Raw genomic sequence first — 15,548 nt, forward strand, 5'->3', positions numbered from 1 at the left:
TTAGCATTGCTGGGCAACTCCATGTCTTGCAGATAGCAGCGTTGATTACATTCTCTGCCTCCATGTAAAAGACTCCCCTCTTTGCTTCCTGTAAAAAAATAAAATAAGACCAATAAAAGTCACAAATTTCAAAGGAACTGGGAAGAACAAAAAAAATCATAAACGACAAAATCTGAAGAGATTATACACCGATTTAAAAAATAAGCTGTTGAGAAAGAATTTTAACAGCTACCTTTTGGAAAAGAATTTAATAAGCACAACCGTTTCTTCCAAGTCATTTTGACTGAATCAATAGGAAAGAAATGTCTCTCCCTAAAACTGTTTTTCTTCTGTGTGGTTAATGAAAATCACTGTCTACCACACACTGCAATTATGTTTCCTAAGCTCTGTAGTAATAGTGGAAAAGTGGAAACTGGAGCAAGATGAGTGGAGATATTAGACCCAAAACTAATGCATAAGTGTAATTAAGGTTGGAAACGAAATGGCCTCAGGTATTGAAAAATAGATGCATTACTTCCCCTGGGTTCTTCAGCGTGGAGCTGGAGCCGTAGGGATTGACTACCTTTACAGCCTTAATGGCTTTTGATGGGGTCTGAAAAATAATTCCTGCCATTCCAGTGGGGAGTGAATGATACCGAGAGACCAAGGATAATGGGACCACGTTTGACCAGAGGTAGAGAATGTTCCATGCTCTTTTAAGAAGTTGAAAGTAACTGCTTCAATATCTTTGGCCAACATGGCCTCTATTTCTAAAATCCTAGGGAACTTTGATTCTTTTTACTTACAGGTTTTCTTTCTTCACAGAACTAATGGGAAATACATAGGACCTGGGAGTGTTGGGAGTCGACACAGAATCTTTTGTATTTCCAAATTGGAACAATAAGTCCTTTCAGTTGTTAAAGGCTGCAAACTGCCTTTGGTCTTTCTGGCAATTTGGCCCCGTCATCTAACAGTTCAAATAAGAAGAAAAAGGATTGTATGTTTTCATGCAATTTAGCTTGGAAAACCCAGAGCTAGAGCTCTTTCCTGCAGAAAGCACAATTTATTTGACGTGAGTTACTGTGTTTGCACAGACATGGCTATACCTCTTAGTAATGTACACTTTTAGTTCTCTGCACAAGCCGAGCGATCCCCTTTCATTTGTTCTGCCTCATTTCATTTGGAAATATGGGAAGCCTTCTTCCTTGTATTTTTCCTCTGTTAACATCTGGAGTTGAGAGGCAATCCCAATTCAGGAATCATGCCCCTGAGAAAGGGGTGGATTGTTCAGTAATGCACAAACGCGCGCGCACACACACACACACACACACGCACACACACACAGAGAAAAACAGCAACAACCAGCAAAACCCATCCTTGACAATCAGGATAATGTAGCCTGTGGGAAGCTTGAGTTATCAATAAGCTAAACCACTTCTTCACTGTTCAATAAAAATGGAGTTCCCTTATTAACAAGCCTCCATGGTTTTTATTCTACCTTGGAGATACCGAAGTCTAATGAGTGAAATAATGCTTATTTCAATGTGTTATGGGAAAAGTCTCGACTCCAGTAAACTAATTTTTCTTCTTAAAGAATATCATTTCAGGGATTTCATTGTCTGTGATTTCCTTAAACAACTGGAGTCACTCTCTGGGAAGAAAAGGTTAATGGATTGTGTTGAGAAAAGGGAGAAGGGTAGAATAAAAAATGTATTAAATCTTTAAAGTTTGTATCTAAGAACTTTGCTCTGCTGGTGATGGGGATGTGAATATAGTATCCTCCAGAAAACCATTAATTTGAAGGTACCTTCAAAGATTCACAAATCACCAAGGTGCATTTGGGAAGCATATATTTGAGACCGCAGAACACAGCAGTAATCCATCTCTGAAGTGTTCCATTGACAGTTTGTGGGTTTGAAACCCACAACTATAGAAACATTCTCCGACCCCACCCCAGATTTCATACTGTTCATCACTGCTGCTCAGAGAGGACTGACATATTCTAAAAAGGTTTTCAGGAAAATATGAATTCCTTCCAAAAACTTGTGACAGAGCATGAAGACCTTGTGTCTAATTTAAGCCTTTCCTACAAAAAGGTAGAGACCGTTTACTATCATTTCATTCATAGCAGAGATAGAAGGCAGCTAACCATTTTATGCAATTTAGTAACTTCCTGATATTGGCCAGAGATTTGTTCTAAACCCTAAACTCTTGAAGAGTGTCTTTGGACTTTTTTATAGTCTTTTTTGGTCATACAACATTTTAAATGTTTTTTTTTTTCTAATTTGAAGTGGGAATTATAAGGATATTAAAAAAAAGATGGTCTGGTGGTGAAGAGCATGGATATTAGTGCAAGATGATACCTCCGTTTTTGAGATCTGGCTCTCCATTTACAGACTTTTTAAGGTAGATACGTTCCTTAGCATCCTTTCACCTCGGTTTTCCCACGTATAAAATGGCAGTTACAAGTATATCTACCCCATGGAACTATAGCAGGGGTCGTAGAACCTAATATACATGACATACCTTGCTCAGGGTCTGGTGTATAGCAAGTTATGCTCTCAAGGTTAGCCTTCAAAATGATAAATGTAAAACTGCAATTGTTTTTTAAATGGGGTAAGTGGCTGGTGATTATGCTTCCAAAAACAAAGAGAAAATTATGAACTTTTACAGTTCCAAAAAGATAAAGGGGCTAGTACTATTAACAGGTAAATCATTGTCTTTCATAGAATGACATTTTATTTGCCTGTGGTTCACTCCCTCAGTTTACATTTCGCCTTTGTTATTCTCAGAGCCCCTGGTGTCGCCATGGGAGATAGAATTGGTAGGATGTATGCCCTGATCTCAGGGGATGATCTACTAACAGGAAGTAGTTTTAGTGACTGCAGGAATGGAAAGCCATTGATTGGGGCAGCCAGGTTGGAAATCATGAGTGTGGTTCCCACAAGTTGTGAGTATGAGGTCTGAGTGAGTCATTCAGGGGATGCTGTCCTCTAACTAACCCTCCCCTCTCCACTTCTGCCTTTTGAGTTGCCCTTCTCTCTGTTATCAGACAACACTGCCGAGTTAATTTGTTTTCCTCTGCCAGACATCTCTGTGCTGATTAATTTTAATCTCCGGTGAGGACGAAACTGGAGAGCTTGGGTGTGTTCTTAGTTTCTGTACTTAAGACTGAACTTGCAGTGCTTCTGAGGAATATGTGGAGCGGTTATTATCCAGGGGAAACTAAAGAGTATTCATCAGGCATTGTGCACTTTCAAAGGAGGACTATTTTTTTTTTTTTATCAAAATACATTTTAATCTTGTTGCTAGGATGAAGTGGCAAAAGACATTTAGCCCTAATTAAGTATCTGCCAGTAAAATGAAATATGGTTCTGCCTTTTAATTATCTACATTTAATTTGCTACTTTCAGTAGCATGTTGGCTTGAAGACATCTAAGCTCCCCCAAGAAATGGAGGCACAGTTCCCTGAAAAGGTTTCTTGTATCTCAAAGTTTTAAAACTCCAAATATGGATCAGATTCATGTATCTTTACCAGAGCCTTGCCCTAGACACTGAGCTAAATATTGGGTGAGGACGGAGCCTTCAAGTCATAGGTAGGATGGCAGCCATTCCCAGAAGCTTTTGGTGATGCTGTGGAGAGGTTAGAAGCCTCTCTTGTGTGATCTTGTAGCAGTCTGTGCTTCTGTCATAGCAACTGTCACATCACATTGGGACAGGTTGAAGTGTCTCCTCATCTAGCCTGCAAGCTCCTTGAGGACAGGAATCTTGATCATTTACTTTGTCACAGTATCTTCAACACCTGGCAAAATGGCAAGCACATATGAGGCACTCAGTACAACTTTTTGAAAATAATATACGTTGTAAACTGTATGACATCTTTGATCTATTTCCTATGATATGGAACCTGCAGCAAAATAATAATTATAATAATAAGAATAATAATAGCATGGTTTTAAGATGAAATAAGATAATGTATGTGATGACATTAATAAAAGTAAAGGGCCATACAAATGGTATAATAATTAATCAGTAATGATAATATGTTATTCAAAATATGGGGGAACTTATTGTTCAAGCCTATTTTCTAGGCTCTAAACCTGGGCTAGTAAGAGACAAATGAAAAACATCTCCTTATGTAAGTGGTGGACTCACTTCTTCCAGCTGAGTGGACTGTTTTCCGTCTTCTTAGGAAACAGTGGAGTAAGGTGGGGCTATCTCAGAGCCAAATCCAGGCATCAGAGGTACTGAGATACCTAAGGAGACGACGGTCTATTAGAGAAGGCTCTTGAATAGGAGATGGTTGCTTTTCATGGGCTGTTTGATTTTTTTTCTCTCTCCCCAAATTGAGCAAGGCCCCATGCTACTCATGAAGTTGTATTAGAATAGTTCTTTGGGGCTTTGTCTGTGGAAGCTAATTACATAGACTCATTCTCTGGGTTAATCCCCAATCATGAAACATCACAGTGCAAAAAAAAACCAGGCACGGAGTAGGTATAACACTGGGCTAAAATGGTCCAAGGAGACAGGCACAGCGATTAGGGTGAGAAAACAATTCACCAAAGCCTAGTCTGCTAGCCTCTTACTGCTTTGGTGTGGTTTGGGAATACAACAGGAGGAAGAGGGATACTCATCTTTTTTCTTGAATCCAGTTATTTACTTTAGTAAGCCGAGTATCCTACTACAGAGAACTTCCAAAGATTGGACATCAAGTTGTGATGAGTGGTGCATCTGAGAACTGGTTGGCAGCAATAACCACAGCAGGATGCTCCTGATGAGCTTCGTAGAAGTGTGATAATAAGCAGTGGATCAAAGGCAGGGGGACAGCTGTTAGTAGGCACTCTTTGCAGTTGGCATGGTGCTGAATATTAAGTTCTATTCCAGAACTCTTTTCTTTTCTACAGAATAAGTTAGGACTAGAGCCCTTTTATTAGAAGTCGACCAGAAATAAGTAATTTTCATCCTTTTTCTCTCTCCATTTCTTTCCTCCTCTCTTCCATATTTCTCTTCTTTGAACAGTGAAGCATATACCTTCAATTAGTTTGAAAATTCCCTTTTATTCTCCCAACAGGATTAGACCTGCTAAGAGTAACGAGTGTTTCCTATCTGATAAATAAGGGGATTATAGCAATAACTGCTGTCAGCATTTTTCTCATTTAAACAAATAAAGCTGACAAATGATGAAGTTCTGTGCTGCTCTGTTATGTTTAGTACATGCAGAGCAATTATTCATCCGTTGCCAACATTCGTCTCTCTACAACTCAACCATCCACAGCGTAGAAAGCTTATTAGCATTTCAGTTCCATAGTCATATTTTTATCTTCTGTAGGACTCTCCTCCATAACAAAGGCTGATAGTTATAATCACACAATAATTTAAAGGGTTGGACTTTTCCGTGCCTATTAGTTACACAAGTTATCAGGTACAATGCTAGTCTTATTTATGAGATGCCATCTTCTATTTGCCTGGGATTTTTGTTCCCCTGCAGCATTTCCTATGAATAAGTTAGCTGCCATCTCTTGAGATGGAGAAATAGATGGTTATCTCTGTAACACTGTTGGATGAACTTCGGTGCAGGAGGGTGGATGGAGGTGTCCTGAAATAGAGCCGTTTTAAATGGATGTTTCTCAGGTGTGGTTTCTCGTGTGTGTGTGTGTATATATACACACAAACATACATTTTTACATGTATATATATATATTTATGCATATATATAATACATCACTAGAGAGAGCAATAGTGAAGATTTGCAAGAGAATATACTATTTAAAATTTTTATTTTAATCAATAGTTATTTGTTATAGTGGAGAAAAGTATAATAGAGACAAAATATTTATGATTTCCCAAAGGTTTTCCTAGGGAGGATGGTTTGACAAGGCTAAAGACCTCACATTAGAAGAAAAAGGCCTAATCCAGAGAGACACTATACTTTTTTTGGGGGGGTGGGGATGGCGGTGGCGGGGGGGTAGTGAAGTCACTTGTGGCCCTTTAAAGAAACCTGATACGCTGATGCTACCTGAAGCAAAATATACTGTGTTTGGATAATACTTGGTTGATATTCATTCTGCTTCTCCAAACCCATGGGGAACCTCTGTGAGGGACTTGAGACTGAGCCATCGTCATGCTGAAATCGTGACTTCAATATTTTCCTTTCAGCTGTGTTTAGTCTGAATGAGAGGTTGCCAGACTTCCTGACATGAATGGGGTGAGATCAATTTTGACCTTCATGGTGGGGGTCTGTGGCCTACTGTTACGCTTTCCAAAACAATTGTGTGGTTGTCCATGTGTAATAACCATGTTTTCAAGTTTTTCTATTTGATGCTCTGACATCTTAAGATCTTGCTGACCCTGGAGGGACTGCCCTGCCCAGAGCTGGCTAATTCCTAGAGACAGCAAACAGCTGGCCCAAGAGCATGCCTTTCATATGCAAACCAACCGATCCAGAGCTTTATCCCCAACCACTTCTTTTATCAAGCTCTTATACCGCTGACCCATATCCCCCCGCCTTAACCCAGTACCAGACAAGTAGGGACAGCTTTTCTGTCCCGGAGCCCACTGAAATGATGCAAACTTGCCAACTCTAAATCTTTTTACCCTGCCTCTCTGATCCCTTCCCGTGGAAACCACAATAAAGGCTCTTGCCCACATTCCCCCCTGCCCCCTCTGCCTCCTGACCCTGGTGCTTCCCCGTATGGCCCTGGGTGCTTTGCTTCTTGTTTCTAGGGATCTGTGAGTGTAAACTTATTCTTTCATGATGCGCATTTCTGTTTGAGTGTCTTACCTTAGCTCGTTAAAGCAGGCCCCAGGTGCCCCTAAAACACCGTGATGCCTAGATTAAATCATAGCACATTTTAAGGTTTGGATGGGGAACTCTCTGCTTTATAAATATGATGATCTTGAACCATTTTGAGATGGTATTTATCTTCATTTGCAGCCTAGAGAAAGCTGATGGGTTTAGATATTATAAGATGGAGAAAGTAAAAAAATAATATATATATATACACACACACACACATATATATACACATATATACACACATGTATAAGTTGTGTGTGTACGTGTATATATATATATAAATTCCACATTACCTTGAACACATTTCTGACCTTCTAAGCTTATCATGCTTCTTCAGTGAGACCTGATTCCCACATGATTGGCGTATTTTGCTTCATAGGTCTCCCCATCACATGACAGGGGAGCTCAGACATATCAAAGTTACTCCACCTGGAACCTGGATGTGCTGATTTAGGGTTTTCTCTCCTCTCTTGCACTTTTCAAAGTAGATTATCCACCATTTGTCTCAAATCAAAGCTGTGAAATATAAACCAAGTTCTCTTGTCTACAGCCTAGTTCCTTATTTTTGTTTATGCAGCCTAAATGCAGCCTTTAAAATGTCCAATATGGGTGTCACGCTCCAGTCTGCTTTCTGTCCTCACAAACTTTTTTGTAATCTTACTTCCTTTTCCCTTTCCCTTCACCTGCCAGCTCCTCCTTCTCCTGGTCCTCTCATTCCCTCTTTTATTTAAGTGCAAATTTAAAAAAGCAGCCACAACAATAACAATAAAAACCCCTCTAAGGCTTCTTTCCTATTCGACACAGGAAGATGACTTTCAGGACTCTTACGTCTCTGACAGGTAAAAGGCATGCTTCTGCATTCTGCAGAAACAGAAGAAATGTGAATTGTCAACTGTCATCAAGATGATTTTCTGTATGCGGTACCTCCTACAAATTTAGAAAGTCTAACTCAGATTGTGTACATGGTGATTGATGTGGCCATAAAACTCTCATCACACACTATAAATAACATGTTATTGATTGGGTAGAGGGGAATGTTTCCCCAGCCTGACTAATCCACCTCCGTTCTTTAAATCCTACCAGCACCCAGGATATAATCACATTCCACCTCCTCCACCAAGAGTCCCTGGCTCCTTTTGACTATACTGGTGGTTCTGTCCCCTGAATTCCTTTTGAACGTAATGGAAAAACCATACTTATGCACCTAATTTTTCCTTAAATGTTCCATGCATTAGTCTTATTTCCATAATTATGTGTAAGTACCTAAAGTACGAGGACAGAGTCGAATTTTTATGAGGGACCTGTGCAAAGTGCTGGTTTGGGTGTAAAACAGATCTAGCTTCAAACCCTGGATCTTGCATTTACAGGCTGTGTGATTATTGACAAATGACTCTCTAAGTGAGTTCTCTTTTCTGTAAAGTGGGGATACAGTAGCCTCTGCTACGTCAGGGCACTGCGGAAATGTAAAGAGTGAATAGGCTAAAGGCTTATCATGATGCTGGGCACTTAGTGGAGTTCAGTAAGCATCGCCTCCTTCTCCCATGCTGCCTGTCTCAGGGCAGGGCACAGCCTCGGCAGGTGCCCATTAGCTGGAGAGAGCATGCTGATTATAAAGGCTGCTCCCCTGTTTGTGGTGATTTAACTGGTGCTGGTGAGGAGGGCGTCCTTTCCTCCTTGGCACTTTATGTGAGGTGGCTATCCTTCCCAAAGAAAGAAAGGCTGATAGTCCATGGCTGGAGGTTTGGAAGAAACTCAAACTCCTCAGTAAGAAACACCAGGCAATTTTTTTAACTATTAGATGGGAATGCAAAGATACAGTAATTAAACGAAGACCTTGACCTTGTCATTTTTTATCTCATTTCCCAGATGTAGCCTTAACCCCTCTTTCTGTGAAAGCCTCTCTTTTCTTCACCTCCTCATTCTCTTGCTCCAGAGACCTTCCTGGGTTTTCAAGGCTTCAAGACCAACTTAGTTCAACTTGTCTGCATCCCATTTGTTGTCTGGAGTTTTTGGCTTTTCCTTGGATTCTCAGCCGTTCACCCGTCCCATGCATGTTTGCTGTCCTCTCGTTATTCTAAGCCACGCGTCTAGAGTGACCCTCTCCTGCTGCCATACCCAGGGGTGGGAGCACTTCGAAGCACTTGGAACTATGTCCCTGGGGTTGGTTTGTTGAGGACTGTTTAGCCTCTAGAATCCCAGAAATTAATTTGGTGCTACTTTCTTCATGGTAGATTTTACACCAAGAAAGACAAAGAGGGGGGAAGCGGTGGGGAGGGATAAATTGGGAGATGGGGATTGACATATACACGCTACTCTATATAAATAGATAACTAATGAGGACCTACTGTAGAGCACAGGGAACTCTTCTCCGTACTCTGTAATGACCTATATGGGAAACGAATTTTAAAAAGAGTGGATGTATGTATATGTATACCTGATTCACTTTGCTGTACAGCAGAAACTAACACAACATTGTAAATCAACTATACTCCAATAAAAATTTAAGAAAAAACAAAGAACAAAAAAATATAAGAGCTAAAAAAGAAGACAGAGAAAGCATGGTGTCAGGGTACTGTGAAAATGATTCTATTGTATGGGAACCACATTGGCTGATGATACTTTACACCTGTCCTTTCCAGCCTACTCAGCCGTTGGAATTTAATTAGCAGTAATATATTATTGTCAAAGTAATGAAAACTTCACCTTGATTAAAACCAGAATGGTTTCATTAACAGGAAGAGGTTGGGCTGGCCTTAACTTTCCGTTTGAGAAATACACCAGCCTCAGTGGATTGGTTCTATCTCCTCTGCAGGCTTGAAGGTCCGGGAGGTGTTTATCAACGTCACCAGGCAGCAGGTAGAAGACTTCCATGGGCCCGAGGACTATTGGTGCCAGTGCGTGGCGTGGAGCCACCTGGGGACCTCCAAGAGCAGGAAGGCCTCCGTGCGCATAGCCTGTGAGTATATTCTGGGTGACCCTCTTGTCCTGTAGGAGCACAGACTAGCCTTGCATAGAGCCGAAGAGCATTTGGACAGGCCAGGTGCTTCTGCAGAACAGGGAAGAGAGGATAGCAAGACACCATCAGAACTGTCTCCACCTCTGCTCAATTCACTCTTTTAAAATTGTATTTTAAACGTTTGATAATTTCCCCTAGAAGACAATCAGCAAATCAGTTGGGCTAAAGAGATTCTGCCTAGGTTGCCAGAATGCAGGTGCCTCCACAATACCAGGAAAAATGGTTTCCGAAAAAGAAAAAACAAAACCCACGCAAATGGATTCTGCTGTTCATCATGAATGACACAGTTCAAGGGGCGTTGATGAGAAAAGTTGAGCTATGACTGTTTACTGTACTTTGCCAGCAAATCTGTGAAAATAAGACATTAAAGATTAAGGGAGTTTTATAGCCTCCTGTTAAACCTCTTTCCTCTGAATCTTAAAACATGGAAATGGGCTTTAAAACTGCATTTTTTTGACCCAAGTAGGACTGAAAAAAAAAAAAAGACGCTTGAGGAAAAAAAAAAAAAAGAAAGAAGATTGCCTTTCAGGAGAGTCTAAGATTTCTTTATCATGTTTCAGCATCAGCGTTTTTATTATCTCAAGCATGTTTAGAAATACACCAACTTCCTTTCTCCTCCTTAAATGTATCTTACCCACCCCATGGGTCCCCATAAAATCTCCTTTGTGAGCCCAGGAGTGTTACCCCTCCCCCAACAAAGAGATGGAGGGCAAAGATGGTTATTGTTTTCTTTTTTTTTTAATGCTGCTTTTGAGAGTGCCCTGAAGAATAGGGACAAGGGGGATTTATTTAAGGACTCAAGGAATTCTTTGTAGCAGATGTTGATGTTTTAGGGATTAAGAATAGGAGTGAATTGCTCTTTGCAGAGACATTTATGTTTCTTGGGAAATGAAATCTCCTTGTCAGCATATGCGTTTCACCTTCATTATCCTGGTGATCTGGGAGGCTCTTTCTTGGCTGTTGACTGGGTCCTAGGAGACCAAGGAGGACCTTGCAAGCTGTGCTCTTGATGTAAGAGCCATGGGAAATATTTTTCCTATTGTTATTTAGTTAATTTTAGCCCACAAATACTTTCTGACAGATCAGTTGAGAAAGGGAATGTGTTTGATTTTATTCTTCCTTAACAAGTCCAGCTTTGTGCTTCTGGCATGGCCTCGCCTAGGCTAGCCGAGGTATTGTATTGTAACATCTTATGGATAAACCTCAACAAACTTTTTGGCCAACCCAGTATTTGATCCTGGTCAGGGTGAGGCAGATTATCCTCTGGATCCTGAAGAAAGGAGAGGCAAAACCGCGTAGGGAATTTCAACACAAGTTCCCTTGATTTCCTTCTTCTCAGTGTCACTTTCCCCTTCCTCTTTTTCCTCTACTTCTTTGAGCCCCACATGACCTATTCTATGAATTCCTATAAATAGCATCTCATTAATCTGTCTGTCTCCAATCTCTGTCATCTCCATACTTGCTCACTTCATTCCTGACTGTCACGTGCCTGCTAGAAACCTCCAGAGGTTTTCCCCCTGCTTATAAAGTTTGGCAAAGAATGGCTCAGACCCATTTTGTTAATTTCCCATAGGCTTTGATCGTGTAACACTCTACTTCATCCTTCTAAACACTTTAATGTTCTGTGTTTCACCCTCACTTCTCTGCCATGTGCCTTTGCTCCTAGAGTTTCCAGTTTGATAAATGTGTACCCTGGTGGCTGAGAACCTAGATACTGAAGTCCTGTTGGTTTCCAGGTCCTAAATCCACTACTTAGTGTTGTGATGGTGGACAATCGATTCATCTCTGTGTCTTCATATTATGATGAAAGAGTGCTGACTTCATAGTTATTGGAAGAGTCAGAAGTACTGATAACTATAAAGTGTTTAAAACCACACCTAACACGGTGTTAACTCTTGTCAATCATTAGCTATTATTTTATGACATACTTGATCCTCTGTAGCCCGAGCATCATTCACCAGTAAGTGTGTTAATACTTAAACTAATTGAACTGAATTACATTTCGAGTGCCTTAGTGATTCTTCTGTGGCTCATGGCTATATAGACTCTAAAAGTCCATTCTAGGCCAGCCCTAGGTATCCAACTCTCCCAAGTATGATAGGATCACAGAATGTTTTAAAAAAAAATGGAGGGCTTCCCTGGTGGTGCAGTGGTTGAGAGTCTGCCTGCCAATGCAGGGGACACGGGTTCGAGCCCTGGTCTGGGAAGATCCCACATGCCGCGGAGCGATTAGGCCCGTGAGCCACAGCTACTGAGCCTGCGCGTCTGGAGCCTGTGCTCCGCAACAAGAGAGGCCACGATAGTAAGAGGCCCGCGCACCGCGATGAAGAGTGGCCCCCGCTTGCCACAACTAGAGAAAGCCCTCGCACAGAAACGAAGACCCAACACAGCCAAAAATAAATAAATAAATAAATAAATTAAAAAAAAAAAAAAAAAATGGAAAACACTTTTCTATCACTTCCTGCTTTTTTAGAGTCAGCTGATACTTTTGTGGTACTAATCTTGCAAATCTCTTCAGGGATTAAAAAAATCATTTTGTCATTCTCATGTATGATATGCACATCTGAATATGATAAAGATGTGATTTTTAAGTTAAAAAAAAAAAATGTCCTTAAAGCCTGTATTATGCAGTTAGCTTAATATAATCTCTAATATTTACAATATATTTTTAATCTCTTTCTATGTAGCAAGTGACAGATTCTTTATTTAAAATTGTTTATGCAAGTCAAGACATAATTTGTCATTAAATATTGAATTTGACTTGGGGACCAGTATACATTAAAACGTACACTGAAATTTAACTATGTTTATTGGCATCGAAAGTGGAGGGGAAAAGCTGCCTTTAGGACCTTGCTTGGAATTCTTTTGATTTGCTTGCAGGAGGGAAAAACACCACTTCTTATTTTTGTATAACTTTCATGTTTTATTGAAATAAGAGATTTCTCGCTGCTATTTGCAAGCACTTCCCAGCAAATAACACATTGCAGATGAGGATAGTTTTTATTCCCAATAAATGAAAAGCCAAATTGGACATAATTGTCACGATATTTCTACTTTTTAAGATTGGTTTTTGAAGTGCTAAAGACATCTTCATGTGCTAAATAAGGATTTTGATATATGAATGTAGCTTACGAGTCTGACAGTTGTCGTGAGGGGACTTTGCAAAATTAGTATCATTTTTATATGATTCATTAAATTATTGTAGTTCAACATCAGAGCTCCTTATGCTTACTGCATTTAACCAATGATCCATTAAGAATTTAACAGTTTCAAAACTGCAGTGGGCAAAACCTTCATGGCATCTGGGCCATCAGCTGAGGGATGTCTTGTCATGATCATGTTAGCTTATCTCTATAAAAACACCAGGAAGCTCGCTGGCATGGTATCGCTTAGAGATCATTCGATTTTAAAGGGAAACAGTATAGACACAATTATTTTATTTATGTCACTCATATTTTTATTGAAATGGACCCACCTGGAGTATCAGTTAACTATGCAGATTCCTGGCTTCTACCCCAGACCTGAGGAAGGACCAGGGAAGCTGTGTGTGTATGAAGTTATCCAGGTGAGTCTATGATCAGGTATCTTTGGGACAGCTTGGCCAGGAACAGTGTTTCTCAAATTTTAACACGTATGCAAATCAACTGGGTTCCGATTGAAATGTAGATGATGCAGTTAAAATGATTTGGTATGTCCAGTCCCAGGTCCGAGGTTCTGTCACGTCTAAGGGTTCCCGGATGATGCTGATGCTGCCAGTTGTGGGCCCTACTTTGAGTAGCAAGACCCTTAGAACACCTTTAGGAGGCACTATTTGGGAAATACGGATTTAACCCATAGCTCCAATGTCATCATTAATAGCTGAGAAAGTGATATTCAGAAAGGGTAGGTGGCTTGACCAGAGGTCCCCCAGCAGACATGGAACCAGATCTTATAGTCATCCATTCACCTTCCCTGGGTGCTCTTGCTACCAAGCCGTGTTGATTGCTTTCTGTTAAATGGGAGTTTGAGAACCATCATAGAAAGATAAGTTCATGTGCCTTTGAGCGTTTCCTTGAGCAAAGCAGTGATTGCTTTCCTATTCTGCTTCTGAAGAAACTGAGTTTCTCCACGTGGTCAAGTTATTATATATACACACATATACATACACACATATATAATACATATGTATAATATATATACTTTATATATATGTTATTATATATTATATATATAAAATATATATTTTTATATGTAAATCATGACTCATTGCTGCCTTAGTGGCCACAAAAAAATCAGTACAGATTTTGTTGCAGTAGCCAAAGTGCCTGTCATCTTAAACCATTTTCTTCTCCTTAATGATTCCACCCTGTGTCAGAGAGATGCTGGCTGCCCATCCAATCGCCTGGGGCTGGAAATAGCTGAGGCTCCATTTCAAAGTGATTTTCTGGAGGTAAAATAAATAAATAAAGCAACCCACATTCACCCCCAACAAATTGGCAGAAGTCCACGTGCAGGGAGTGGCTCCCACAGGCCTCCTCTCGTGTGTCTGATTCAGTCACGCTGGAGGAAGTCGGGCTGTTCTGGCATCTGTTATTTCTGCCGCTGGACAGTTGTCAAAAGGAGGAATATTCAGTTATTCGTAGTTGTTTATTCTCATGGGTGAACATTTGGCCGCTTAGCTGTTGCCGTTTTTCCCTCTTCTTCATCTGCGTACAAAATGTTTGGCCTCTGTCATCACCCCTTGGTCGGGCAAACCCTTTTTTTTTTTTTTTTTTTTTTAAATAAATTTATTTATTTATTTATTCATTTATTTATGGCTGTGTTAGGTCTTCGTTGCTGTGCACGGGCTTCTCATTGTCGTGGCTTCTCTTGTGGCGGAGCACAGGCTTTAGGCACACGGGCTTCAGTAGTTGTGGCACGAGGGCTCAGTAGTTGTGGCTCGCGGGCTCTAGAGCGCAGGCTCAGTAGTTGTGGCGCATGGGCTTAGTTGCTCCGCGGCATGTGGGATCTTCCCGGACCAGGGCTCGAACCCGTGTCCCCTGCATTGGCAGGCGGATTCTCAACCACTGCGCCACCAGGGAAGTCCCCGGCAAACTTTTCTTAACACCTGAGCCTTTTCTTCAGTACGGGAGTTGGGGTTGGGGAGATGAGGGAAACCTTGGCCTGTTATAGTCACATAGCAAGTTGGCCACTTGGGATAAAACGCAGCAGGAACCCATTGTTCTGCTGATTTTTTAAGAAAAGGAATCTATAAAACATGATGCCTCCTGAATATAATTTAAATAGATGGCTTATTTGAGACACTACTAAAATATCTATACAGTCGTGCCAAGAATGAGTGAAGAACTTAGAGAATCTCATTTAAAAGCTATGAAACTCCCTACCTAATTACAGGCCCATAGCGAAAACAGTATTATTTTAATTTGCTTTGGTGGGGGAGGGCAGTATCTTTTTTGAGAACTTAGAGGAGATATCCAACTAGACATCAGTTATGGATCTTGGCTTCATGGCTTTGATAAATAATTTCACCTGTTAAAAACTGTCCATAGCCCCCTCTTGATGGCAAAATTAAATATAAAAACAAACATCGGCACGTGTGTCTGGTGTTCAGTCAGCCTTAACCTCCATTTTCCGTCTTATTACCCATTATATCCGTACAAGCGTGCTGGGCTCAAGCTGAGTTAGGACAGCTTAGATTCTGGGACATGGACTTTTCTTCTTCCTTGATGTGCTCATATTCTTTCTTCTTCCTGGAGTGTATTCCCAGCCCCATCTCGC

At 40.7% G+C, this 15,548-nt stretch overlaps 1 protein-coding gene across 2 annotated transcripts in view; it reads left to right on the forward strand.

The window, feature by feature from the left end:
• Window positions 1-15,548, forward strand: part of UNC5D (unc-5 netrin receptor D) — a 600,815-nt gene that overhangs the window by 341,789 nt on the left and 243,478 nt on the right. For both annotated transcript variants that reach the window (XM_061177270.1, XM_061177271.1), the window contains exon 3: window positions 9,588-9,731. In XM_061177270.1, coding sequence (XP_061033253.1) covers window positions 9,588-9,731 — 144 coding nt within the window. The remainder of the gene's footprint in view (window positions 1-9,587; window positions 9,732-15,548) is intronic.

Source organism: Eubalaena glacialis, chromosome 20, assembly GCF_028564815.1.
Source record: "Eubalaena glacialis isolate mEubGla1 chromosome 20, mEubGla1.1.hap2.+ XY, whole genome shotgun sequence".
In the NCBI taxonomy this organism is placed as follows: domain Eukaryota; kingdom Metazoa; phylum Chordata; class Mammalia; order Artiodactyla; family Balaenidae; genus Eubalaena; species Eubalaena glacialis.